This window comes from Yarrowia lipolytica, chromosome 1F (assembly GCF_001761485.1).
Source record: "Yarrowia lipolytica chromosome 1F, complete sequence".
Taxonomy (NCBI): Eukaryota; Fungi; Ascomycota; class Dipodascomycetes; order Dipodascales; genus Yarrowia; species Yarrowia lipolytica.
In genome coordinates this window covers 2826805-2854749 of record NC_090775.1, presented here as the reverse complement: position 1 = coordinate 2854749, position 27945 = coordinate 2826805, and the positions used below count along the sequence as shown (strand labels likewise).

Below are 27945 nucleotides of genomic sequence, written 5' to 3'. Positions count from 1 at the left end.
AGAACCCACTGTTTCTCGCTATAAACAGTCGATCAGGTCTACGAAGGTGGTGGAAAGAAACGTCTGGTGGCGAGACTGCGATCCAAACACCCACCGAAACAGTCCAGGCCCTGGAAATGCAAGGTCCACATTTTCACGGGAGTATGCTGATTCCAACATTTGACTGAATTGTCAGATCATGTAAATAATTGTGGTTGTTGGTTGCTGGGAGCCGCAACCTACAAGGTGAGTACAAGTACTTTCATTAGGATGCTTGTTTTAAATACAGTAGCTAGCCTACGTCTTCTGTTGTGACTCGAATAGCCTGTTTTGACAATCTGGCGAGTCGCCACTGAAAACCTCAACACAGCACCTACGGAAATAATCGCAGTTTACGGTAAGCAACGTAATGAGATTGTAGTACATTATTTATATAGATCGAAAGCTACAGGCACCCTTATTTTTAATGCTGTTATTCTTCTCTCTGTAAGTCCCCTCCTCGTCTTAGCAGCGACACTGAAATCGATTTCTTCCATCAGTATTCCAGACCTTTGCAACCTAATTATGCATCACCAGGAGTGTTCAAAAGACAGATAAGAAATCATTCTCGACCGCCACGAGCCCATCAAGCATAAGTTAGCCACACGATCGTAGAATCCTATCACGTGATCAGTCCTCCACTCATTATAAATATTACTAATCTTCGTCTTGCCACCTCACGGGTTTCTCCCTTACCCTATTCCCCGCATCGAGGAAGATGTCGGTTATTGACGCTCTAACAACTCTCCAGAAACCCACAGACGGAAATCCTGACTACGAAAACTGTCCACGTGATCACTCATGGCACGTGATCACTCATGGTACATGGTATCAATCCATATTTGTTTTCCTGTAATGTGACCACCGCCTCGTCGCTACCTTCCCCCAACTATTATAAATCATTTAGAGTTGTTCACTCTTTTATCTAAAATCGAGACTTGCATCGACACTCTCTTCCACCACCATGTTACGTCTAAAGTCGCTCAAAAAACCGGTCCAGGCCGTGGTTCGACGTTTCGCCACCACCTCCGCACCCACTCTCTCTGTCGGCGACAATATCCATGGCTTCAATGTTCTCAGAACCAAAGAGATCCCCGAGTTTGATCTGCAGGCTACCCTGCTAGAGCACTCCACTGGAGCCCAGCATCTGCACATTGCTCGAGATGACTCCAACAACGTCTTTTCCATCGGCTTCAAGACTAATCCTCCCGATCGAACCGGAGTTCCCCATATTCTGGAGCATACAACGTTGTGTGGATCGGAAAAGTACCAAGTCCGAGATCCCTTCTTCAAGATGCTTAACCGATCTCTTGCCAACTTCATGAACGCGATGACCGCCCAGGACTACACCTTTTACCCCTTTGCTACCACCAACGCTACCGACATGAAGAATCTGCGAGATGTGTACCTCGATGCTACCCTGAAGCCTCTGCTTCGAGAGCTGGACTTTTCTCAGGAAGGCTGGAGACTGGAAAACGAGGACTCCAAGGACAAGACCAGTCCCATCATCCTCAAGGGTGTCGTTTTCAACGAGATGAAAGGTCAAATGTCCAATGCTGCTTACGCTTTCTACATTCGGTACCTGGAGAAGATCTACCCCAGTTTGAACAACTCTGGAGGAGACCCTCTTGTTATTCCCGAACTCACCTACGAGGGTCTCAAGAAGTTTCATGCTGATCACTACAACCCCAGCAACGCCAAGACGTTTTCTTATGGAGATATCTCTGTTGCTGACCATTTGGAGGCTCTGAACGCCAAATTTGAGAATTGTGAGATCTCCAAAACTCCCGGAAACACCGAGAGATTGCCTCTCGAATTTTCTTCTGCCGCTGAGAACACCCGTATCGTTGAAGAGGGTCCTATTGACACTCTTCTGGATACGTCTAAGCAGCACAAGATGTCCATGTCGTGGTTGATGGGTTCTCCCAAGGACATTTACGAGTCTTTCTGCGTCAAGATCATCTCTTCTCTACTCATTGACGGTCATTCTTCCCCCCTTCATCAGAAGCTGATTGATTCCGGTCTTGGATCTTCCTACTCTCCCAACACTGGCCTTGACAGTGCTCCTGGAGCTAACATTTTCTCTGTTGGTCTTCAGGGAGTGACCGAGAGCGATCTTACAAAGGTCGAGACTGTTATTCTCGACACCATCAAGACTACCGTTGCTGAGGGCTTCGACAAGGGCCGAATCGACGGTCTTTTGCATCAGACTGAGCTTGCTCGAAAGGACCAGAACGCCAAGTTCGGTATGGCTCTTATGAACGGTGTTCTTCCTGGCTGGTTTAACCAGGTCGACCCCCTGGAGGCTCTGGAGTGGAATTCTGTGCTCGATCGGTTCAACAAAGACATGGAGGCCGACCCTGAGTTCCTGCAGAAGGTGATGAAGAAGTACTTGCTCGACAACAAGTACTTCCACTTTCAGATGAACCCCAATCCCGACTATGAGAAGAATGTGCAGGAAAAGGAGGACGAGATTCTGACCGACAAGCTGGCCAAACTGACTGAATCTGATAAGGAGGAAATCTTCGAGACCGGGGCCAACCTGGAAAAGATGCAGGAAGAGCCTGAGAACCTTGACTGTCTGCCCACTCTTCACGTCTCAGACATCCCCAGAAGCAAGCCTCGAGTTGCCTTGGAGCATACCAAGAATCCCTATCCCATCCAGTGGCGACTTGCCCCCACCAACGGTCTGACTTACTTCCACTCCATCTCTTCTCTAGAGGGTCTTCCCCACGAGTACTACCCCTTCCTTCCTCTGTTCACCTCGTCCCTAACCTTTTTGGGAACCAAGGACAAGACTATGGGCCAACTGGAAGACGAAATCAAACTCAACACTGGTGGTCTTGATTTCTCTGTCTCCTGCTCTTCTTCTCCTCTTTCTCTGCCGTCGTCCCAGCTCAACTTTGCTATGGATGGTGTGGCTTTGGACAAAAATGTGGAGACCATGTTTGGCCTGTTTCAGGAGCTGCTTCGAAACACTGATTTCACCAACGTTGAGAAGCTTAAGACCATGATTGCAGCCTCCACCGCTAACCTGTCCAACGCGTTGGCTCAGTCTGGACACTCGTTCGCCATGCTTCGAGCTGCTTCCGATATTTCCCCTGTCAAGAAGATTGACGACATTCTGGGGGGTGTGGCCCAGGTGCGCTTCCTGTCTGAGCTGGCTGCCAAGTCCGAGCAGCAGCTTGTCGACGAGGTCATCCCCAAGCTCCAGGAGATTGCCAAGTTTGCTCTGACCCGTGAGCAGCGATTTGCCGTCACTTGTGGCCAGGACATGCAGACCAAGAACGACGAGTTGGTGCGAAAGTTCGCTGAGTCCTTCGAGACCAATGAGTCGCCCTTCAATATCTCGTCGTTGTCTATCCCCATGACCACTCCCACAAGCACCTTGTTCAAGTTACCGTTCCAGGTCAACTACGCTGGTATTGCCATCCCCGGAGTGCCCTACACTCATGCTGACGGAGCTCCCCTGCAGGTACTCGCCAACATGCTGACCCACAAGCATCTGCATCGAGAAATCCGAGAAAAGGGAGGCGCTTACGGTGGAGGAGCCTCTTATAACCCCACTGACGGCTTCTTCTCATATTATTCATACCGAGACCCCAACTTGGAACGAACCCTGCAGACCTGCCAGGAGGCTGGAGAGTGGTCTGTCAAGAAGGACTGGAGCTCTTCCGATCTGCAGGAGGCCAAGCTGTCCCTTTTCCAGCGAATCGATGCCCCCATCTCCGTCAAGTCAGAGGGAATGGCTCTCTATGCCAACGGACTTACCTACGAGCAGCGAGAGAAGCGACGACGGCAGCTGCTTGATGTGGCTGTTGATGACGTCAAGCGGGTTGCCAAGCAGTATCTCGTCAACCCCTCCGGGTACTCAGTGGCCGCTCTCGGCCCCGGATACGAAACCATGGACAAAAAGAAGTGGACTGTGCTGGAGTAGTCATGTATATAGTAACGAATGATGATTATATGTATAGATTTAAGGCGGAGACGTATTTCACGTACCCCACCCATAAGAAGGGATGGGAGGGTTACAGGTCAAAAGGGTTAGTCAGCTTATCCTCATGCAAAATTGGTTGATACCAACACATGATAGGGAAAAGAAGAATAAAAAAAGAGACAGCCAGTTGGCTGTACACTCCGATACGGGGAATCGAACCCCGGTCTCCACGGTTCTCAAGATGAGAGCGTGATGTGATAGCCCCTACACTATATCGGAAAGGTGAAACGAGCTGTATTTTGGGTTAGTAAAGATTAGAATAAAAAAAAATGCCTAGAATAATAAAAAGATTGCGAATTTGGACAATATGAATATATGAAGGTCTTCCTTAGTCTTGAATTAATTATGATACAGGCTTTCAGATCCTAACTACTTATATTTGGTCCATGAGTGGGTATTGGAACTATTATCTCCATGAACTGCGAGAAATACTGTATCTGTATGTATGTACGCTTGTACATCTCCTACCTTTTAAATTCTAGTCATGTCTAATAATAAATACGTTTCTATACACCGAAATACACCTCTCTGATATTGGAGAGACGCTTCTTAGAAGACTCCTTGGATGGCTTGGTCAATACTTGCCACCATGCGGGCTTGTCACCCTCTTTTTCCACAACGTAGGGGCACCAGTCTCTGTGTTCCTGCACCACATCAAACGTCTCAGAGGGTTTGACTATTCTTGAACAAACGTGGCACTTGAACATATTGTGGGATTCTCTCCATCCAGCAGCGAGTGTGATTCTAGACACTTCTTCCGGGATGAGTTTTGAGTCGGATCCAAGTTCAGCTGACTGCGTCAGGTCGTTTGAGTCCTTATTAGAGCCAGATCCATTTTCTTTCACTTCCTCCTTCAAATCCAGTCCCCTATTCTCGTCGATTTCCTTGTTTACTTCACCATCAACTTCAAGAAGTAATTTCTTAAAGAAATCCTCCACACTCTGTCCATCCACAGTAACCTCGACGCCCTCGGGAATTGCAATTTTTCCTCCTAAATCCTTTCGAAGCCGTCCAATGTTGCCCATGATCGATCCCAGGCTCTCAGAACAAGGCTTGTTCTTCCACAAGCATCTACTGGAATGGTTCCGCGTAATAAGCCCAAGATACTTATCCTGCACAACCTTGATGGTAGCTTCATCATCTTCCTCTCCACAGACAACTGCCAGATAACTCCCACAACTCACGCATTGGAGCATTTTTGAACTTGTACATTTCCAGCCGTAACGAGCCACATTATAGGGACTCAGTTTCGGGTACAGCGACGTCTCAATAGGGTACTTTTGATAAGTGTATGTCGAGACCCGGTCAAGAAAGTCTTCCTTGGACCACGGAGTGTATGTAGCAGGGGTTGATGTTGCTGTAGTCGTAGGAGCTAGTTCTGTGATTTCCTTTGTTGTTCTTCGATAATCCTTCTCCTTGACCTGTCTAATTCGCTCCATTAAAGACGGTCGTTTGGATATTTTTCCAGATGTCGAGGATGCTGTTGTGAATCTGTTTGGAGTTGCTGTTTTGAGCGTCGAATTTCGGGGAGAGTGTTTTGTGGGTGTTGTCGGAGCGGAGCCGGACTTTCTTGTCACCTCCCGCAGCGATTCCATGATCCCATGGAGTTGCTCTTCGGTCGGCATGGTGTGGTGATAAGTAGAAGTGTTGTGCATGAACCTTGAGGATTATTAGCTGCGGGGCGATATCAGAAACAGGTAGCAATTGCGGGATCCCTGGGTGACCTGGAAGCCTTATTTGGCACCTCTGGGGTGTAGAAATTTATGTTCTGCTTCACTTGCATATTCATTACCTGTACCTTTCTGTAGAGAATATCAGGGTGTTGTCGTTCCGTCTTTAAGTAATATAGTGTCTACAAATGAATCTCCCAAGTAAAAAAAAAAAAAAAAAACGTCAAGGAAAGGTAGTACAAGTAGTTGCAATAATGACTCAAAGTCCCTATTCCAACCAGAATATTGAGACAAGAAGTTCCTAGCACTCTTTGAAATGACCCCCCTAGTGTCAGATACTATTTGACCTTCAAAATATAACCCCCAAATATCCTTCTCTACCCCATCTCCATCTCTTCACCATGTCAACTCTAATGGCAGAAAAAAAACTTACCTTCAGCATCGGAGTTTCGTATCTCTTATCACTACTACCACAATGCAGGCTTACAAGAAGGACTTTCTGGATCTGGCTACCAAGTACGAGGCCCTCAAGTTTGGCTCCTTCACCCTCAAGTCCGGCCGAACTTCACCCTACTTCTTCAACCTCGGTCTCTTCAACACCGGAGTCGCTCTGTCCACTGTCGGAGCTTCCTTTGCCCAGGTGATCATCAACTCCGGAGTCGAGTTTGACGTCATTTTCGGTCCCGCCTACAAGGGTATTCCTCTGGCCGCCGTCACCGCCGCCAAGATTGCCGAATTGGGCGGAGAGAAGTACGCTACCAAGGAGTACGCTTTCAACCGAAAAGAGGCCAAGGACCACGGTGAGGGAGGAAACATTGTGGGAGCTTCTCTCAAGGGCAAGAAGGTGCTGATTATCGACGACGTTATCACCGCTGGTACTGCTATTAAGGAGGCCTTCTCAATCATTGACGCAAACGGCGCTACCGTCTCTGCTGTGGTCATTGCACTGGATCGACAGGAGACCACTGTTGACAGCCCCAAGTCTGCCGTTCAGGTTGTTTCCCAGACCTACAACGTGCCTGTTCTCAACATCTTCAACCTCAACGACGTCATCCAGTACACCGATGGCATCTTGACCGAGGACGAGAAGAAGAAGATTGAGCAGTACCGAGATCAGTACTCGCCTAAGGAGTAGATGGGTGCGACAGTACGAGTATAAAAGAGTAGAATAATTGAAGGGTGAGTTGGATGTATCTGATGCTTATTTGTAGTTACGGTACAACTAGAGTACATACAGTACATACGTACATACTGAACTTCTACGGATTGATCTTAAATGTATGCCCTATAGCCAATAACCATGGCGTGTTGGAAACTAGCATCATATTAAACACCTTTCACCGCATCTACCCATCCATCATTCATTAATCCAATGTTTATACTATATACCTTCCAACCTATCTTCCGACTCGCACCTTCATCTTCTTGACCTTTTGCTGTGGGGGAGCCTCGGGGATCTTAGGCATGAACTGATTTGCCATCTGCTCCATCATATCGTTGTTGGCCTCTCCATGAGATAGAGCGGGTGACAGAATAGGCAGAATCTCAGGCATCTTCCAACCTCGGGGGTACTGTGGCTTGGGAGGTAGGTTTTTGGAGTTCCAGGGGAACTCGGGGTTGGTCTGAATAATCTTCTGGAACACAGGACCCTGATAAGGGGTCACCTCCTTGGTGGGGTGCTCCTTCATGTACTGGGCAATGAGTCGGAACAAATGTCGCTTGTTCTTGACGCTGTGAGGGGGTAGACCCAGAGCAGGGTCATCCTTGAGCTGCACTCGAACTCGACCGGGATTAGCCCAGTCCTTGGGGTGAGTCTTGTGCGCCTCGTAGATTGAAGGCAGGGTGAGCATCTTGCAGGCTTCGGCGATGGTCTGGCCCAGAGGGTTCTCCACAGCCAGCTCCAGAGGCACTCGTCGGCCCTCGCCCACAGTCTTGTTCTTGTCAAAGTAGACCGGGTAGACTATTTGCCAGTCCTTAAAGTCGGACTCCTGGATCTCCTGGTTCTTGAACTCCTCCGAGTCAAACACCTGTGTACCGGGCTTGCCCTGCTGGCCCATGTTGGGGGGCATACCTCCGCCCTGGTTCATCTGGTCCATCATCTGCTGAAGTTGGGCCATGGGGTTGGCCTGTTGCTGTTGCTCCTGCTGTTGCTCCTGTTGTTTTTTGGCTTGTTCTCGTCGCTCGTGCTCAGCCTTGGAAATCAGGTTGATGGGACCTCGCCCGTCACTCTCCTGATGCGCGGTGGCGTCGGTGAGAACCGCCCGGGGATCGAACTCCGCGGGATCAAAGTCCATGTTGTCCACATCGTCGATTTCTTCCAAGATAGCCATGGTGTGTTGTGGGTGGTGATAACGACGTATCTGTACTAGTGCTTTAAAGTGACAGTATTTACAGCACAGTCTGGCCTCCGTCCCAAATGGTGAAATTTGAAACCTTGATTTCAGTATGAGGTATTCGTAGATCGATGGGGTTGTGAATGTCTAGTGACCAAAACAGGAGACTGAAAGTGAGAACCGGTAATGGGCTTATTCAAAACTTCTTTTTTTCCAGCTATTGTTTATAACGTATGAGAACCCCTCAAGACACAACACATTGTATGAGTTCACTCGATCAACTGATTCATTTGCCTGTTTTGGTTTACCCTAACCCCACGGAGGATGAGAGACTCCAAACCTCCTGTATGAGATCTTTCACATCCGTAGCAAGCTTCGTGTGTTCTGATGAACTTTCTAACATCTCGGATAGCTGTTTCTGTCTATTTTTATGTCTGGTTCTTGCACTATGGGCCTTAGCAGACACGCCAATCCAACGCCCATGCAATCCAATGCTGTGCAACCCAATGCTGTGCTCCTACGCCTGTCGGGGTACTTCTTGTAGCTACAGTATGTACCTATCCTTGACCGCGCCCACAGGCTTCGCGTCTGATGGATTGAAATGATTTTACGCGTCTCATTTTTCATGCATGTAATTTTTTCAATGAAACCAGTCGCACTAACATAGAGCACACAGTGAGCCGCTTTTCTTTGTGTCTGCTCTCCGTCTGTGTGCAAACCAACTACTTGAGCCCTTAGTTGATTTCGAAACTTGTCTGGTCTCAGCTGGATGGGACACATACTACTGTAAGTCCCTCCCAGCTGTCAATGTCCCCAAGTGAAAAGGAATCAACGAGGCTCCACGATTCCGAAACTCCTCCAGTGCTTTTAATATATATCAATATATCAATCCCTCCCTTTCTCCCATTGACATATAACTCGGCCCCAACAGTTATGAGACGGTGGAACCTCCATTCCCAGGAACTTCACCAATAGCTTCGTATCGTTCAGTTATTTGTCCATCTTGTCAAGCAGGATGAGCACAAGACATATCAAAGATTCACGCGGCAAGACAACCCCTTCGTTCAGAGTACTGGTATAGCCATTTGAGAGTGAGAAGGCAGACTACACTAAACAGTTATTTAAACTTGCTTAAACATGCTCCAACGCCAGTTCAATTCACGTCCCATTTTCACATCCTATTCTGAATGAACATGGCGGAGAGAGTAAGCATAAAATAGTCCTGGTATAGCTGCCACGTGGGGGTATGTGAATAATGGTAGCTTCTTTCAAAGGTTTTCTAGTCATTTCCGTATCTTAGTACCCACATTACTTCATTCACCCCCACAACCCCCATTCTACCCTCCGTATGCTCAATCTGCCTTCTCTGTCCACCTGCATAAAGTTCATGCAGGATTTTTTTATCTCCAATATTTTCAAGAAATTTGTTTTGCAGAGAATCGGACACCATAGCACACTACAAGACACGATGGGAACGGTAAAGCGAGATATTCGGATCGCCAACAAGGAGAAGCGAAAGAAGGTGTTCGCGGAAATGAAGCACAAGCTCAATAAGGAGCGACACGAGATGCGAAGGGAACGAGCCAAGGAGGAGGCCAAGAACCCCGAGCTCAAAGAGAAACGTCTGGCTGAGAACGTGCCTGACACCATCGAGGCCAAGCGAGTCTATGATGAGACCATCGCTCAGGAGATGGAGGGAGAGGATGAGTTCAAAGAGTACTTTGAGGAGGGAAAGCCCCCCAAGGTACTGATCACTACCTCTAAGCGAGCTCGAGGACAGGCCTACGACTTTGCAGACCTTTTGTACGACATTATCCCCGGCTCCGAGTTCAAAAAGCGAGTGGGAGACTTCACAATGACGCAGATTGCCAAGATGTGCGCCGAGAGAGACTACACTGATCTGGTGGTGATCAACGAGGACAAAAAGAAGGTGAACGGCCTGACCTTTATTCATCTGCCCGAGGGCCCCACCATGTACTTCTCCGTGTCATCTTTGAAGATGCCTAAGGAGATCAAGGGCCACGGCCGATCAACAACCCACATTCCCGAGCTGATTCTCAACAACTTTTCCACGCGACTGGGTAAGACTGTCGGACGGCTGTTCCAATCCATGTTTCCTCAGCAACCGGAGTTTGTGGGACGTCAGGTGGTGACTCTGCATAACCAGCGAGACTGGATCTTCTTCCGAAGACACAGATACGTGTTCAAGAATGAGGAGCGAGTGGGTCTGCAGGAATTGGGTCCTCAGTTCACCCTGAGACTCAGACGTCTTCAGAGAGGCATTCGAGGAGAGGTGGAATGGGAGCATCGATCGGCCATGGATAAGGATAAGAAGAAGTTCCATTTGTAAGGGAACTGCAAGCACAGCGAGGATCGAACGCTTTCACAGATCGACAAACACTTTTCGACAGTCATACAGACTTAACAAGGCTTCAATCTGATTCGGCAACAACTCGCTGGCTTCATTTGCAGGCGCACGCTTGCATTCTTGTGGTTTAATTGGACTGCAAGGATATAGAAATGTATATTTGGTTAATTATGGAGGATCAGAGAGATGTTGTGTTGTGTAGTAATGTGTCGAGTATGTACAGTATGTACATACGAGTATGTAGTGTACAGTGGAATGGTGTAGGGTTGTGAGGTCTGTGTTGGCGCTCATCAGTGACAAGAGTTGCCTGTGGATGCTACAGAATAGGGGTCATTGTATCTCATGAATAGTCAACAACGCTCCATTTTCACTACAAACTACAGTATGTACTATGACGCTGAGTAATCATCACCACTTGGTATAGCAAGTTGATGTGAACCGCTCTCATTAGCCATGAACAGGTATTATGTCGGGTTAAAGTATTGACTCACGAGAAATTTGACAGTAAATCTACCGGTTCTCATACTATGCCCCTAACCAAATACCAGTACGTGTAGGGAAGTGTCTGTCGGGTAGAACAGTTCTCTTTATGGGAGAGGGAACCTCACCAAATACAATATCTGTACAATATACCCCAATTTAAGTACAGTAATGTACTTGTACTATATCGCAGTTACCATAATATCATGCATTAGTCTATAAATAAATAAAACCTTTCAGTCTTGAGTTTTTGTTGTAGTCTTTCTAGAACAGCAGCAGAACAACCACACTCATGGAAATCGCAGTAGCGGCGGAACCAAACATGGAACCATTGCCGCCCAGGCCACCGTACGTGGTACTGCCCTCGGATTTGTTGCCCCGAGTAGAGTTGGTTCGGTTGCCCTGCAGATTGGGAATCGTGCCTTGAGAGCCCATGGGAGGCTGCACAGGCGAAGCAGGCGAACCGTCGTTGTTGTGAGGAGTGGTAGAAGTGGGTCTGTCAGGAGAGTCGGGGTTTTGGGAGTTAGGAGAATTAGCATCAGGCGAGTTGTTAGGCGAGTTGTTGTTGTCGCCAGAAGTAAAACCACCGCTCGAGCCCGAAAAACCAGTTCCCGAGTCAGAGGAGCCTGATGAGCCAGAAGATCCTGAAGATCCCGATGAGCCTGACGATCCGGAGCCAGAAGAGCCAGAGGAGCCAGAAGAGCCAGAAGATCCCGATGAGCCTGACGATCCGGAGCCAGAAGAGCCAGAAGAGCCAGAAGAGCCAGAGGATCCAGAGGATCCAGAGGATCCAGAAGATCCAGAAGATCCAGAAGATCCAGAAGATACACTAGATCCAGAAGATCCACTAGATCCTCCAGACGATCCTGATGAGGACCCTCCTGAAGAACCACCACTGACGCCACCAGACGATCCACCATCGGTTCCACCACCGCTACCGCCATTTCCACCGTTACCGCCATTTCCACCGTTACCGCCATTTCCACCACCATTTCCACCGCCGCTAGAACCTCCACTGCCAGATCCAGGAGCACCATTACCTCCAGATGAGCCAGACGAGCCAGATCCAGATCCAGGCGTACTGTTACCTGATCCTGTCCCTCCGCTGCCGCTGTTACCCGATCCACCGTTGCCAGAGCCCCCAGAAGAGCCTCCATTACCAGGAGAACCGCCATTGGCGCCAGCAGCACCGGAAGAAGACGGATCGCTGGGATCGTTAGAGGGATCGTTCAAGCTATTGGGGCTATTCGAGTTGTTCGAAGGATCGTTAGAGTTTAATGGATTGTTGGGATCACTGGGATTATTGGCATTGAAAGGATCAGCGCTGTTAGGGTCATTACTGGGACTGTCGGGGCTGTTGGGATCGTTGGGATCGTTACCAGGGTTGCTGGGATCACTCGGGTTGTTAGGATCGTTATTGTTAGGATCACTAGAGTCACCGTTGCCAGAACCGTTGCTAGTGTCGCCGCCATTACTGCCGCTTGTGCTGCCGTCGCCAGATCCATCGCTAGGATTGCCGTTTACATCTCCAGCACCACCAGTAGGAGAAGGGGAGCTATCATCGGAGACAGGGGACTCACCATCTCCGAGAGCCGACACAGGAGAGTCTGTGGGGTTGGCAGTGGGGTTAACACCATTGTCCACGGGAGGAAGAGCAGTGCCATTGTAGGGAATGGACCGGGTTGAAGGCACCAGGTTAGCCGAAGTCTGGGGGATAGAAGATGTGTCCGAAGAAACAGAGGCTGAAGGAGAAGCAGAAGCAGACCGAGATGCAGAGGCTGAAGCAGCTGCGCTCTCAGAAGCAGTGCCTGGATCAGAAGATCCAGACGAAGCACTTGCCGAACTGCTGGACGAAGAAGAGTCAGTAGTAGAGGCAGAAGTGGAGTCAGATGAGACAGAGGAAGACGAACCTGTCGCTGACGAGCCTGAAGTGGCAGATGTACCTGTATAAGTCTCGTCGCTGCTGCTGGATCCTGCAGAGCTGGATACAATCGAGCTGGTCACACTGCTTGAGCTGGACTCTAGCGAAGAAGCACTGGCTGAAGCCGAAGAACTAGATACGCTTGAAGAGTCCGGAGCCGAGAGGCTGGAACCTGGCAAGCTGGACGCACTTGACGAGCTCTGAGAAACACTGTTTGCAGTACTGCTTGGATCGCTGGATGTAGCAGGGGCAGAAGTGGGATCATGGCTTGAGTCTGAGTTGGGACCAGTTGAGGAAGCAGAACTAGAAGCAGGGGCAGAATTTGTGGAAGCGGTTGAAGGGCCATTGCTTGATATGCCACTGTTGGTCTCAGAAGAAGCAGAACTACTGTCTGTAGAGGACACAGAAGCGGAGCCACTTGAGCTAGTGGATGCGACATTAGTGGCCGAAGGTCCCGATGTAGATGCAGATGAGTCCGAACTGCCCGCAGAACTGGAACCCGTGCTGGAGACATCTGAACTAGACACTGGTCTAGCCGACGCTGTGTTAGACACCGAGCTTGATGCATCAGAGGATACAGACGAGCTAGGATCAGAAGACAGAGAGGAGCTGGAGACATCAGGTGTCACAGTTGAGGAAGCTGACAACTCAGAGGTCACGCCAGAAGATGAAACTTCAGAAGTCGAGAGACTTTCAGAAGCAGTTGACTTTGAAGTTCTAGCTGACGATTCTCCAGTACTGGAAGCCGACGTTCCTGCACTAGAGACTGAGGTCTCGGAAGTTGATGAATCAACGGCCGAAGTCTTAGAAGCAGAAGAGCTATCTGTCAGCCCCGAAGAAACATCAGTCTGAGAAGCTGTGAATGAAGACCGGGTGCCAGGAGGAATGACAGCGGTAGTTCTGTCAGTCGTCGAGTTGGAGAAAGAAGTGGTCGAAGAAAGAGATGAAGACGGTCCAGTTGTCACGGCAGAAGAATGCAAGCCGGAAGTTGAGGACGAGTCGACAGTGCTGGGGACGCCAGAACTGGAATCGGTACTAGAGCTCGATATCGAGCTGCTAGGGACGGAGCTGCTGGACACTGAACCAGAGTTAGACACCTGAGAAGAGGTGATGTCCGAAGGAAAAATACCAGATGTGGCATTAGAAGAAGAAACAGAAGCTGAAGAAACTATCGAACCAGAGCCATCAGACGAAGACTTGATGGCTGTAGTATCGACAGTCGAAGAGGTAATAGCTGAGCTGTGACTGGAAGGCACTGCACTCGAGAAATGAGAAGAGGAGGTAGTTACAGGAACAGAACTACTATTGACAGCAACAGTAGACGAAGGCGAAGAAGATGAAGATTCGAATACCGACGACTCAGTGGTGCTGTCAGAGGACACAAAAGCAGTGCTGGAGACGGCAGAGGTGCTGTTAACAGTGGAGCTGATCTGAGATGAAGAAACTGAAATTGTAAGGGAAGAGGTGTGAAAGGACGCAGAAGATCCGGACACAGAAGCGTCAGAAGAAGACGCAACCAACGAAGTCGAAGATGAAGTAGAAAGGCTTGTCTGCGAAACACTGGTAGGCAAGACAGTGCCACAAACTGCCCTACTAACACCTGGACACTGGAGCATGCCCGTGATCTGCCAATTGGGGATAGCAGTGCCGATGTCGGGGAACACCATCTTGCAGAAGATACAGTTGTTGACGTCCGGGACAGAGTCGACAATCGCATCACAAAGGCACTTTTGAAGAGACAGAGTGTTGCATTGCTGCATGCTAGTGATCACAGATGCACAGGCTGCAATACAAGCATCTCTGCTCGAGGCACAATGCGAGGGTGCAGCGGTAGACACCTGGTTGGTAGATCTCGAGATGTTTCCACTAGACAGGGTCACTTCCGGTCTAGTGAAGGGGGGACCGGTCAAAGTGACGTCGGGCAGACTGAAAGAGCTGAGTGAGGGGTCTGTGAACGAGGGAGCAGACACTGAGGTGAAACTGGGCAGTGTCAAACTGGGCTCAGTAACGCTAGGCTCTGTGAAAGAGGGTCCTGTAAAAGAGGGACCGCTGAAGCTAGGAAGACTGAAGCTGGGATCAAAAGTCAGACTAGGCCCTGATAGAGAAGGGTCTGTTACAGAAAAACTAGGCAGACTGGTGGGAGTACCACCCACAGATACAGTAAAGGAATCTGTAAGACCACCAGAGAGATCCGAGAGCGCAAAGCTGCCACTGGCTTCGGGTACCTCAATGTCGCAAAACTGCAAATGCGGGGGCTGGACAGCGCTGCAGATACGCAAAAAGCCGGCTACCTGGTTTCCAAGCGTCGAGATGATGGGGAAACGGGTGGTGCATGCGACACAGATGGCAATGTTCCGCAGCGACGTTTCAATCTTGGGACACAGACATCGGGACATAAGCAGTGGCAAACATGATGCTACCTCTGTGATGATGCTCTGGCAGCTCTCTCTGCAAAAGTCCACCGACAGGTCGATGCATTGTGTCTGTCGTTCGTCCAGCAAGACGGGGTCTGTGTCGAGAGCCACTTCGGTGTCAAAGTGGTCTTGTGAGTAGAGATCGAGGTTGTCGAAAGAGTGTCGGTATGGTTGTAGCTGCTGTCGCTGCCAATGTATCGGGCCAGCTGAAACCAGTGTTAGCAAGAGAACCACAAACCACCGCATGTTGGTGAGGGTGTGTGGAAACAAGTGGGTGTGTAGCTGAGCAAGGCGCTTGTTTTTGTGTGGAGATGCAGAGCAAAGCAGCAGACAAGTTATACGACCACCAAATCTCAGATCAGATTCATCTCCAACTTTAGCATATGCTGCACCGTTGAAAGTTAGAGTTGGGCGCAGGCTAAATGTGCAAAATAGGGGATGACCCTGGCAGAAGCACACTAGTGGTTAGGCTGGAGTTATAGTGGTTTACAAGGGTTGTGTGGACTGATTCTACAGCTTCAGTGTCAGATGTTTCTTTTCCCCGCTTGTTTCTGTGTCTTTTCCGGTCTCTACATTGCCATAAGCCGACCCTTTACCTCTCCAACCCGCCCCTGTTTTTTCTTGTCTTTTCGCCTTTTAGGCCAGAGGATCTTCTTTTTTTTTGGCCAACCTAATCCTGCAAAGTCTAATTCAGATGCCACAGATAGAGCCCTGTCAGAATAGGGGTAGGTAGCCGAGAGTGCAGTAGCGTGTTGGTTGTATCACGACCCTTGCAAGTATGGATAGTAGTGAGATCTATGATAGCTGTGGAGCGGAACGAGCTGTACTGATCTCGCTACTATCGCATTAAACCGCACGGCATCGCCTGAACCAGCAGGTCTTGTATGTACTCTCTCATTCATATTCAGTAACCTTGCGCTGGGCCTATAATATGCCGCAAGAAAGAGATCTGACAGGGCGAAAAAGCAAGACTGTGATTGTGGTGGTTTTGTCTGATTAGTGGCAGCTACTTGTTTTACTGGGACTCTTCTTAGTTAACGTGCGTCCTACTTCTGCCGCTGAACTAGACGACCCCACTCATGCATGCCGATCACCAGCCCGATGATATATGGATTCATTTCATCCCCCCGCACAAAGCCAGCCCGCAGCGATTCTCGGGCCCTATCGTTGCTATACTGCGTGGCTGGCGATACCCGTCAGGCCAGATCTCAGATTCGAGCTCGCATCACCGATATTATCCCACGGTTGCTGCACCCACTTGTCGGCTGGTGGCACCTGCATGATGTGCCGAACTGCACACAATATATAGCAAGAAACACAGCTAGACGACTGGATACGGACTGACAATCTACGGAGTGGATTATTTGGGCCCCCAATGGTGTTCCGGCACGGCTTGCAGCACTTTTGGGCCAGTTTTTAGCCCTAATGTTACCCCTATTCACTCTCCAATGGTCTTTTCACTTGGAACGGTGTCCCCTTCAGTTCTCTCGACAAAATAGACTTACGAGAAACGGCACACTGCAAAACGGGTCCAAAATATTATTACATGCGCTCATAATATTTTCTCCCGCATGGTGCGACGCTACCTACAGAAAGCCAGCATTGACAATAACAGCAACTATTACCAAGCAGACTATCCATAGTACGTAGCTATCTCCTCCTCTCCAGTCGTCGTGGCTGGCAACGAGGCTGGGTAGCTGTCTCAGATTTTACCCTAATTTGAGCTTAATCCTAATGGAGGTTGAAACTCGGTCATGTGACCTGAGTCAGTGAAGCCGAAAGTTCACTTCATCATCAGAGATGTTACACTGGTGGACGCTAGAAATTAGCTAGATCTCTAGATCTCAGATGTATCCCGCTATGTCCGTGAAGACAGACATATTATCACTCGGCAGCGTCCCCAGATGCATATATGGGGTGTTGAGGGGTGCTAAAAACACTGTCTTTCCGCAATTTATTATAGCACACGGCTCCTCTGTGTCAGAGCGTATTACGGACTTTGCAGCCAAATAGCTACAGTAGTTACACGGAGGCTTAACTCCCCTCCCCACAATGATAGCTACTGTACTTGTAGAGCACGTGGAGAAAACCAGCTGGTGCCACAAATCAGTGCTCAAAGATACCCGCCAGGTGGAGGTTGCTTATATATAACCCTTCGGCAGTGAGTGATTTAGCGGATGTTACTGTAGATCCGATTAGATGGAATTCAATATCGCCCATAATATTTGCCCACTTTTTTTACACTCCAAACTCTTCTAATTTTGAACCAGACTACTGGTGCTATACACTACTTGCAGTCTGGAAGCTGTCTGAGATTTGCGTTTTTGGATTCCGTGGCGGTTAAAAGACATTGTTCATGGCTGGTTCTTTAGCGAAAAGTCTCGGCTGGAATAATATTCGGCTTCCATTCCCGGCTACTGGTGTACTATACTTGAAACCTCTCCCGAAGTCATTGTGGCTGAGCCAGACGAAAGCGTACCGTGTACTTGTACTGTATCGTACTTGTAGTGCTTTCCACGTTGCACAGCCTTCTGCATCTATAATAGTACATACTGGTAATAACTCTTCGAATACGGTCTTCTAGCGAAAGTTGAATACGACCGAGACACCACATGCCCCAGTAGGTCGGACCGGGTGAACATTCTTACCCGCAATCATAATATGAGCTAGGAGTTCAAATACTGTTCTTCCACACTACGGCTAATTCTACTTTGTATTGTGATACGGTTTACAGCTACCGGTATTACTTGCACCCGTGCAATGACACTCGACCACCAAGCTCAGAGAGGTAGATCTAACTATTATTACTTGTACCGGTGCCGGTAGTTACTACAAGTAACCTGAAGAGGGGAATCTCAGTTATGGAGGATGACTACGGTTACAGATAGTGGTTCACGGCGTAGGTATACTCAGATGTCACTCCAAATGATGGCTAACAAGTCTCGTTGGTTCTGTCGTTTGAATATGTCATCAATGGGGGTGTATTCAACACAGACTGAACAGTCCAGACAGAAAGGATATATCTGACGGGTGAAATATTTAAGAGAGATCTGGTGATGATATAAAAAAGGGCCTTTGGCTACTGAGTTGTCTACGGTATGTCGAGGATCTAGAACCACATGAGAGATTGAACTACTTGTAGCTATTGTATATATGCGAATGTTCTTTGCCAGTTATTTCAGCTTGCCTTTGTATCGCTAGATCCTTGTGGCGACAGTTGTTCCGGTACTTGTACGTCGATCTCTCTCCTCTTCCTTTTTAGAAAGCGGAGACATACCCCTTCTACTGCTGCAAACCCTTGAGGACATCGACCATTGCGTAAAATAATAGCGGAAGCCGTGAATAATGGATTCGTATGTCACCGACAACAACTCCAGTGTTAAGAAGCGGTATTCCTAAGTGATGACCTATGTGGTGTTCAAGTATCGTCCGTATATACCTTTTGGAGATCATCTCAGCACACAGTCACACACACACACACACACACACACACTCACACACACACTCACATGTATATACCAATAATAGATGAGAGCTGAGGGCTGCAAGTACAAGTGTACTCATCTTGTGTCGGTTAGTGAAAAACAATGTGATTATTAGTTTTTTGTTCTGTTATCATTCCCTTGAGTGTTGGGCTGACGCTTTACATACTCGTACAATGATTAATCATCAGACTTTTACAGTATGCCATGGAGATGCGTCAGCAAGTGCGAATCTGCCCTTATTTGATGGCCACCACTCTCTGTATTGTATAGTATCACATTATCAGTATATACTGGAGCTTGTGCGGTCCGCTCACACATTCCATCTTGCATCCCACCATGACCCCCAGTTGTCATGAGAATGTGTTCCGACTGAGAATAGTTGGGCAGCCACTTCGCATACCTGGTCACATTCCAATTGACCCCATGTGCCGGTACGAGTATCTGAATCATGTCAACTATAATCATTGGTACACGTGAACTCAGAGTGTGTGGGCGCTTCTCAACATATGTAGGTTCAGAGTGTGATGTCATATCTCCACATTATACAGACAAAATATCTCCGTCCGTAGAGCACACTCAAGATTCTATCGTATCGTACCGTGCTTGTAGATCGGCCTGGAGATCACCGTTGAACGGAGCCTGTTTTTTCCTGATCAGATCCGCCACTGTTTTACCTCTCTTCGTGCCTTTACATCGTTGCTGCGAGTCGACGATCACCCCTGTTGCGTTAGTCGCATGCATGTGCTCAGAGCTTTAGACCGAGGCATGCAAAACTCCTACTGCGGCACAGTGGCCACAGTAATACGTGATATTGTACGCAAAAGTATGCCAACATACAATATTGTCATTAGAAATGACCATGGCAACACCTCTGCATTCTTACACCTCAGTGTCTCCCAAAACAGGGCCTCCCACCTTAGTCTCACCTAACCATGGGCTTTATCATGTACCCCTGAATCACACTCGTGTTGCCAGGCGCCCATGGCCCCCTACATATTACCCGGACTCGTGTTTCAGAATGCAGCCGACACAAGAGCACAGAGATGTGAGAAAGAGCGTATAACTGGGCGATCTGACAGACAGACGTTATTTGACGCACTTTTGCCAAGCACCAAACGGCCTGGTCATCTAGTGCGGAAAAAATCTTCCGTCGGAGCGGCACTCAGGAAGTCACTTACCCCATTGTAAAAATATGATTAATAGACGCTCTGTTTGTCTCATTTATGTTAAAATCTCAAAATATGTCGTATCCTCCAGGTTCTCAACGCCCACCTGATTGTCTCCTATTTTTCACCCCTATATTGGGTTTGGTTGGAGAAAAATTATCTGCCATTTGACTTTTCAAATTACCTCTTTAAGCCTACACAAAGCCGCTTGTGTCAGAGCTTAATATTGATAGGCTTTTGTCAACGCGTGCTGGAATGTTTACGTGACATGAGAATCTCACTGTACAGTGCTGTTTACATATTTCCAGTCTGGCCAGGCATCAATCAGACTTTGTCCGATACGATGTCAAATGAAAAGAGGGGACATAAAAGAGGCATAGAAGAGAGATCTCAGGGTAGGGAGTTAAATGACTGGTCAAGCCGTTGTACACGGACAGTGGCTCGACGGCACCGGTAATATAGGGCTTTTTTTCTGGTTAGTGCGACGCGCTAGTGTGTTTATTTTTAGTGCGTTGTGCATTTTTCGGTTTCCGTTATATTAAGAGATATGCTTTGATCGACACGACTGCAACTGTGAACCATACGGACAAGCAGAAGTATACCGACGAGGAAACATCAAAACATGCGGCCTGGAGTTTTGTTTGCGATTAGAGGGTGGAGGGAGGTTGCGTAAATCCAATGGTGTGCTTTGCATGACGTGCTGTGTTGTTGATATGAGGAAGTTTTTTGGCGAGAGGAACGGTATCTAAGCTATTATAAACAATCCTATCAGCGTTTGAAGATCAGTGCCAATAAGACAGAGCGCTTCATGATAGCTTCATATTACTTCAACTCTACAGACACACTCGTAACTAAATACAAACAATTAATTAGTATAAGTTAAGTCTAAAGGGTGGCTACTCAAGCATCTTAGATGAGAGCAGCAATGGCACCGGCAAGAGCCAGGCCGGCCATGGGGGCGAGAGCACCGGCACCGTTAGCCTGCTCGGGGAGAGTAGACTCGGGAACCTGGGGAACGGGGGTAAGGGTAACACGGGTGATGGAAGTAACGGTGGAGGTGGAGTTTCCGGCGGGGACCTCAGGCACAACGGGCTTGGAGGCGGTGGGGACGGGTCCGGGAACAACGGTGGTGTTCTGGTGGGGAGGAACAACAATGGACTCCACGGGAACAGTGTGAAGAGTGAGAGGGATGGTGGGAACAGCGGTCTCGGTCTCGGGGCAGAAAGTGGTGGTGACGGTCTTACCCTCGACATCAGTGAAGGTGAGGGTAATGGTCTTGGGGCCGACGGGCACAACGGTAGAGTTGGCAGGGACGGGAGCAGGGGTGGGGAGCTCAGTCTCGGGGCAGAAGGTGGTGGTGATGGTAACACCGTTGACGTCAGTGGTGGTCAGGGTGACGGTCTTGGGCTCGGGCTTGGGGGCCTCAGTCTCAGCGTGACAAGGGGTGTCAGAGCAGTGAGTGGTGGTGAGGAGGAGGGTGGAGGCAACAGTCTCGGTAGAGACGAGGGTAACGTTGGCAACCTGGGCGGCAACAAGGCCAGCGGCAGAGATAAGAGCGGCAGCGGAGAACTTCATTGTGAGTGTGGGGGTTGGTTGGTATCCGTAAAAGAAAGACTAGGGTGAGATGTTGGTTTGCTGGACAAGATGGTGGGACGGGGGAGATGATTATATATGTTTTCACAGCTACATGATGTCCATTGCACTTTGTCTTTTTTTTCCAAACTCTTTTTCTTTTGCATTTTTAAATCGGTATGACTGGTTCCTTTTTGGGACACAAGCTCGGTCGCTTACAGGCTTGGCTGCGTTAATTTGGTAAAGTTATTTCTTTGTGAGTCGGGCGTACGTGACGCGTCTTGGTACCGAAGTCGTGACTGGAGACGTTTCGGTGTGGAAATATGTATCTGATGGTGAGCCCATTGTGTTTGTGGTATCCACAACTACCGGTATACTTGCGTGTTACCACCAGAAAGAAGAGCCCAGGTCGGACCCCTATTCATCTTGGTAAAACCTTATCTGAGCACGTCAACGCCATCTGAAGAAACGAGATTGGCTAGCACAATGAGAAGCACTAATGGGGCCACTAAAAGAAAACTACACACAACACACTGCCATTGGATGAGTTGTCGTGGTAAACAAGCTCCGTGGTAGCCCATAGAATGTGTCCCTATTGTTAGTCAGAAGATGCTACTGGTACTTGCACGATACCCGGAACATACTGTACATGCTGTAGCTTCACATACACTGTACCACGCACTTCAATTACGTCCGAATCGTACATACACATTCCCTGACGCACTTGCAGACATCCGCAGTTAACCCATTAGCTCTCGGCATGGATGGTCGGATTGCCCTAGGATGTGCACTGGTTTGGAGAGTCAGAGGAGCGGTCACTGATCTGCCCTACACCTGTAGTCGCTATCCGTCGTTTTCGATACGATTGCTGTGATTCTTCTGTGTATTGCGAAATTATTCCTCGTGCCATGGTTCCATCCAGTGCTCGTACTCCTATACCCCCTATCCGCCCCTCAGTCCATGCACCTATACCTCCACTCGAAAAAAATATTACAGCCCTGGGTTAATAATTTCCCGCCGAAATCGCAGATTAGCCCCCCTATATGATCCTCTGAATCAGCTGAGTAATTAGTGGCTTGGTGGGCAGTTGGTCGCAAGAGACGCTCCCCTGAAACCCAAGCCGCTGCTACACGTATGGACTCCTTGTACCGTGGTATTTGTGCTTCGTTAAGCCGACTTATTTGCGCGCTTCGATCCGCTCACGGTTGCTGGCTCCGCACTCAGATTACCAGATGAGGCCAAATCCACACATTCCGGAGCCACAGAATGTGCCGTTATCTCCACTCGACTTTGTTGTTGACTCTGCATTTATTACCATTTTTTGGTTGCCTACACATTCCCGAGTTTATTTCTAGGTCACTAACCTGCCGTATTGGGAACTCGAATGAGATTGGGTTCAGTGAAGGTGAGTGGAACCCTATGGATGAAAAAGGCTTGGAGGTCGTTAGAAAATATCACTCACCCTCGGCGTAGGTGCGGATGGCTCACGCCAGACTTCTCATAAGATAGCACAGCCGCATACTAGCTCGTTCGCAGCTGAGCCGTTTGAATATGGCGCTATTCCAACGCGCTATGTTGGCACTACTGTATTGTTGGGTTACTCTACTACATACTATTGGATGGGTTACTCTGGTATTGGGTTACTAATGAAAGCTTGCAACCACAGCAGGTGGTATTATAGAGAGAAAAAAAAAACCATCGACGAGTACGACGAGTACAAGTACAGTGCTTGTACTCGTGCTTGTGCTTGTGCAGGAGCCGTGAGGCAACTTTTAGAACTACTTGTACGGTACAACAATACTCGTGGGATTTATGCACTTACAACTGCGTCCGTATACCAAATGGACATGGGAGAGGCACAGTCGAAGGTGTGGCACATTGCATATCGGAGCGGCCGGAATATGTTGTCAGATCTTTGATGGGATTCGTTGCGGATCGGGTGTTTGGCCGTATAGCTCTTACGGGAAGAGAAGAGCCATGACAGACACGGACGACTCCACGTTACGTATACTTAGCCTCACTTGACACTTGGTTTAACTTCAACAGTTATAGTGAACTCTACCAGACCTGCCAACTCTATACAATCATTTGGTTGGCGTGAAGACTGTAATGGTTAACGGAAATGTCGGATGAGGTCACAATACGACGGGTGGGGGCAGACTGGAAGTGGAGCATCCCACACAGCCACTGTCCAATGGAAGACAAAAAACAGCGATACAACTACGGAAACAAACATGATGACGCCTGACAGCATCCAAGCCGCCCAATTGGCCGTGACCAATGCCCGACCAGGACGTATTCATCCTGTTTACCTCACGTCGACATCGTTACGACGCCTCTCACCGCACTGTATACTCTCTACAGTGTAAACCTATTAGTGTCAACACGAAATAAACATGAATAAACACGGTCTCTGGAAGCTCAGATGATAAGAGATGAGCAGGCCCTGAGACATGATGGGCGCTCCGATGAGCACTAGCGATGAGCAAGCACAAGGCTGCACGAGCATTGCACGTGCGCGCGCGTGATATATGGGTAACGCCATACGATCCAGACACAACGCCTCCTACGTGCCATCGCATACCTCTCATCACGAGAATCAATACTGATCGAAAACGGACATCTAAGATGTCCCTCACGTCTGAACACCAACTCCAAACGGGGCCAAAACAAGGCTATTTGTACAGTGGACTGGAATACGCGTAAACAACGACGCAACCGTTGCGCAGGATGACCCCCTGATGCGATGACCGCAGCAATATTCTTGTTTTTCCGGCACTGGCGTCGTTTTGAGCTGTCAATATTGTGCCCAGTTAATTTGTTTTACAGTAACTACAAGGTACCGGTATTTGGCAACAGCCAGAGTTGAACCCACGCATGCTTGTGTGTCAAAACCAAGGCCAGCCCTAAAGAGGGTAACTCCAAAGTACCAGATGTACGCAGTTACCCTACCGCCCATCGGAGAGAATAAATTTGAGAGCCGAAGATACCAACCTAACCAGACAAAAAAACGTGAGTGCATTCGACACAGTAACATTTGCTTTACTGATGATAAAAATACAACGTTGAATTTCTTCAACTGAAACCTCGTGTGGAGATAAGTACAGAGCTTTTTAACCCTGATATTTTTTTCTTGCCTGCCGGTTGTTTTTATCGAGCCCTTCTAACCCAAGCCAATTCTAGAACTGCTGGACAGCTTCCGAATTTATTTATTCTATCCATTCCAACGAACGAACGAGTGTACAATTACAGCAATTAGAATATTTGCGTAAAGTAGGACTGTATAATGTACTTAAGAACCATGAGATTTGTATGATCCCATGATACCAGTCGCATTGTGTGTGATCGCAATGTATGAAGCTCGGGGTGTAGCTCCATGCTGAAGACAGTGCTATCATGACGATAACATGTCCAAGGCACCGCCTCGGAAACTCCGTTTTTTTTAAAATTCGTCTTGGAGACAGGCCACAATTTCTGATAATTGGTGCATCATGGCATCCCACGGTGTACATGCCATAGAGATAACCGAAGAAAGCATGGCCCACACACGGCCCATACACAGCATATTAGCCCCTTCAAGTTCATGGGTCGCAATAAGACTGTATATCCCAGTCCAAGCTACTGAGGACGTGAATCATACACAACCGAGACACGGCTCAGTTCACCTTGATAGTAAATAACCAGACACATCCACGCTAACGACGACTTGCACTTATTATACTCCCTCATCCATTGACTCCGAGGAAATATGCGAGTTGAAATCTACCAGTAAACAGACCGTCTCTGGCACGAGGGCTAAGAATAGCTTTCTATTATACAACAGTTCGAAATGACGTCGTGATCCAATCCCCCTACTGTACAGTAAATATGGTGTGAGCAAAAGCTTCCCTCATTTGCTCGTCATTTCTTTTTCCAGGGGAGCCACCAACCAGATCGAAGAAAGGCACTATTATGGACAGAGCCCAAAGACTTACTATGGGATTGGACCAGCGACTATTAGACGCATTGGTCTTATCCAACAGTATTTCTGAGCCTGAGTCATCTCACCTTGGTGGTGCACGAGACCAAAGCGGCTTCGGGAGAGTCGACGGAAATACAGCATCGATTTTACTTGTGGTGTGGTGAGGAGGCTTGGAGAGGAACTTTGCTTTGTCAAAAGCAACACCAATCGGCGGTCAAATGACAGTACGGGACGATCCACAGTTTTCATCGCGCTTCTCTCCAAGGGCTTCTATACATTGGTGCTTGAGATAAGGGTCCACTCTGTACAGGTCGACTTGCATAAACCCGGGCATTCGATGTTTGCAACTATTAATTGGTAAACATAAAATTGCACTTATAATGGTGATGGGTGATTACAGGGCGACATGGGGGACTATTTTTCACGGAGATCCTGTATATCTCGGAATCGACGTTATTAATCATCCCCCCCCTTTCCCCCAATTCTCCGTATACATGTCTCCTAACGTACACCTCTCTGCCCTGTATTTTGGGCACCCAACCTGCATAATTACTCTTCATCGATCTCACGGAGAATTATCTCGCTTGAAGATCGGCAGTGGAAGGCATGAAAAGGAAAAACGTTTTTCAGAGCCGCAAATCAAAGGCCGAAATGAATGAAGAGCAGTCAAAGTGGATCGCTAGACACAGAAATAGTCACAGACACGCAGCCTTTTTTAATATCAAATCTGAGATGTAATTATGACTTTATGTCTCTCTGTCTCTGATTAATCATCCACTCCAACTATCTCGTTAGTGGTTAGTTGCGGTTACTTGCTCTACTTGACCCTCCGGCCGCTTCTCGGAGCGCTTCAGTCCGAGGTTGTGCCGACACTCAAAAAACTCTGTGTAGAGCTAACCCCGTCTGTAGCCGCACGTATATATAGCGAGTCAACGGGAGAGTCCAAGAGCCCTCCAAAACTCCCCAATCGACGCCAAAGCCCTTTGCGAGACTAGAAGCGTTGCCCCCACCCTGCCCAGCTTTGTCCGACGCCCTTTGAGTGTACCCACCTGCCTCCAAATCTGTTGCTGTTCCCGTCGCAGATCCGGGTCGCCCCAAAAAACACCCAAGTCCCAATTGTCCCAGCCCGCAAAAAGCACCGACAAAACCGACTGCACTCACAGAACAACGGGCCGCTTAGACCAGTTGATACGCTACCATTCAACACAAAGGCCGAAAAAAAAAACCAGGGCAAAAAAGCCACATACACACGTCAACTCAACGCCGAGGTATCAGTGACGTCCATTGCTGCATTCGGTCTGACTAAGAGATAAACGCCATCATTGTGTTGCCGCCGTCTCTTCCTACTTGCTTCTTCCATTCATTTTTCCTTCTTTGAGCTCACTGCTTCTGCTCGTGTTCTCCTTGGTTCACCGGACCTACCCAATCACCCAACAGTGGAATACGTTGGCCGCATTTTTACATTAAGGTTCTGGTGGGAGAAATTTCCTCAACACCTTATCTCAAATCGGCTCGTCTATTCTTCTCGAAACCAGATATAACCCCCCATCCACCCTCCCTCTCTCTACCACCATTTCGTCGCTAAAAATCCTTCGCCGGCTAGTCTTGCACACTAGACCATCCCTCCAAGGACCCCGTTTCCCCGCATCTGTCAGCCGAGCCTTTGCTTCCAGCCACAAGCCACAAAACGAACACCCAACCAGAGGCCTTCCCCCGTCACACACTAAGACCTCCCCACCCACCGCTCCGTCGACGTCACAACCTCACTCTCACCACCTCCACACGTGTACCCACGACCACAGTCAGGACGCGCTACCCCCACAACACGCACACACACACACCTGCTCGCACACCACCGACAGTAAAATGGCCCAGAAACCTCTTTTCCGATTCGGAGCCACCGACTCGCTCGCCACATTGCTGGAGCGAAACGAAAAATGGGCCAACCGAGTGTCATCAGTGAGACCCTCGCTGTTCCCCACAAACGCTCAGGGCCAGGCCCCCAAGATTCTATGGATCGGCTGCTCCGACTCACGAGCCGGAGAAGGCTGTCTGGATCTGCTGCCTGGAGAGGTGTTTGTGCACAGAAACATTGCCAACTTGCTGCCCGACTCTGACTTCTCGTCGCTCTCAGTCATCCAGTTTGCCGTCCAGGTTCTCAAGGTGCGACACATCATTGTCTGCGGTCACTACGACTGCGGAGGAGTGTGGTCGTCGCTCACCTCCAAGAAGCTGGGTATCATTGACCACTGGCTGCGACCCATTCGAGACACAAAGGTGCGACATAAGGCCATGCTGGATGCCATCGAGGACCCCAAGGACAAGTGTGCCCGCCTCGTGGAGCTCAACGTGTGCGCCCAGGTCAACAATCTCAAGCGAAACACTGTGATCATCGAGGCCCAGGGTGAGCGAGATCTCCAGATCCACGGCGTCGTCTACGACCCCGGAAGCGGTCTGCTCAAGGAGATTATGGTCCCCGAAGACGAGTATGCTGAGGACTACTTCGTGTCCGACGCCGGCGAGCTTGTGCATTAAGGCATTGGAACTGTTGCGTTTTCCT

At 48.7% G+C, this 27945-nt stretch overlaps 9 protein-coding genes and 1 non-coding gene across 10 annotated transcripts; 4 read left to right on the top strand and 6 right to left on the bottom strand.

Annotated features, from left to right (window-relative positions):
* Positions 1-982: 982 nt before the first annotated feature.
* YALI1_F28537g (uncharacterized protein) lies at positions 983-3955 on the top strand (the record flags this gene model as incomplete). The annotated part of the gene is made up of 1 exon (XM_505714.3): positions 983-3955. The coding sequence occupies one exon, from the start codon at positions 983-985 to the stop codon at positions 3953-3955; it is 2973 nt and encodes a 990-aa protein (XP_505714.3).
* A 198-nt stretch (positions 3956-4153) lies between these two features.
* YALI1_F28505r lies at positions 4154-4234 on the bottom strand. The gene has a single exon. It is a non-coding gene; the product is annotated as a tRNA-Glu (tRNA).
* Positions 4235-4521: 287 nt separating this feature from the next.
* Positions 4522-5670, bottom strand: YALI1_F28490g (uncharacterized protein; the record flags this gene model as incomplete). The annotated part of the gene is made up of 1 exon (XM_505713.3): positions 4522-5670. One exon carries the CDS (start codon positions 5668-5670, stop codon positions 4522-4524), a length of 1149 nt encoding a protein of 382 aa, XP_505713.3.
* A 490-nt stretch (positions 5671-6160) lies between these two features.
* YALI1_F28485g (uncharacterized protein) lies at positions 6161-6820 on the top strand (the record flags this gene model as incomplete). Its single annotated transcript, XM_505712.3, has 1 exon — positions 6161-6820. The coding sequence occupies one exon, from the start codon at positions 6161-6163 to the stop codon at positions 6818-6820; it is 660 nt and encodes a 219-aa protein (XP_505712.1).
* Positions 6821-7082: 262 nt separating this feature from the next.
* Positions 7083-8015, bottom strand: YALI1_F28467g (uncharacterized protein; the record flags this gene model as incomplete). Its single annotated transcript, XM_505711.3, has 1 exon — positions 7083-8015. One exon carries the CDS (start codon positions 8013-8015, stop codon positions 7083-7085), a length of 933 nt encoding a protein of 310 aa, XP_505711.1.
* A 399-nt stretch (positions 8016-8414) lies between these two features.
* Positions 8415-8798, bottom strand: YALI1_F28459g (uncharacterized protein; the record flags this gene model as incomplete). The annotated part of the gene is made up of 1 exon (XM_068283456.1): positions 8415-8798. The coding sequence occupies one exon, from the start codon at positions 8796-8798 to the stop codon at positions 8415-8417; it is 384 nt and encodes a 127-aa protein (XP_068139557.1).
* Positions 8799-9366: 568 nt separating this feature from the next.
* On the top strand, positions 9367-10368 carry YALI1_F28453g (uncharacterized protein; the record flags this gene model as incomplete). The annotated part of the gene is made up of 1 exon (XM_505710.3): positions 9367-10368. The coding sequence occupies one exon, from the start codon at positions 9367-9369 to the stop codon at positions 10366-10368; it is 1002 nt and encodes a 333-aa protein (XP_505710.2).
* Positions 10369-11130: 762 nt separating this feature from the next.
* YALI1_F28393g (uncharacterized protein) lies at positions 11131-15447 on the bottom strand (the record flags this gene model as incomplete). Its single annotated transcript, XM_002143081.3, has 1 exon — positions 11131-15447. The coding sequence occupies one exon, from the start codon at positions 15445-15447 to the stop codon at positions 11131-11133; it is 4317 nt and encodes a 1438-aa protein (XP_002143117.3).
* A 5314-nt stretch (positions 15448-20761) lies between these two features.
* YALI1_F28333g (uncharacterized protein) lies at positions 20762-21427 on the bottom strand (the record flags this gene model as incomplete). The annotated part of the gene is made up of 1 exon (XM_505709.3): positions 20762-21427. One exon carries the CDS (start codon positions 21425-21427, stop codon positions 20762-20764), a length of 666 nt encoding a protein of 221 aa, XP_505709.1.
* Positions 21428-27251: 5824 nt separating this feature from the next.
* On the top strand, positions 27252-27920 carry YALI1_F28274g (uncharacterized protein; the record flags this gene model as incomplete). The annotated part of the gene is made up of 1 exon (XM_505708.3): positions 27252-27920. The coding sequence occupies one exon, from the start codon at positions 27252-27254 to the stop codon at positions 27918-27920; it is 669 nt and encodes a 222-aa protein (XP_505708.1).
* Between the last annotated feature and the right edge of the window lie 25 nt (positions 27921-27945).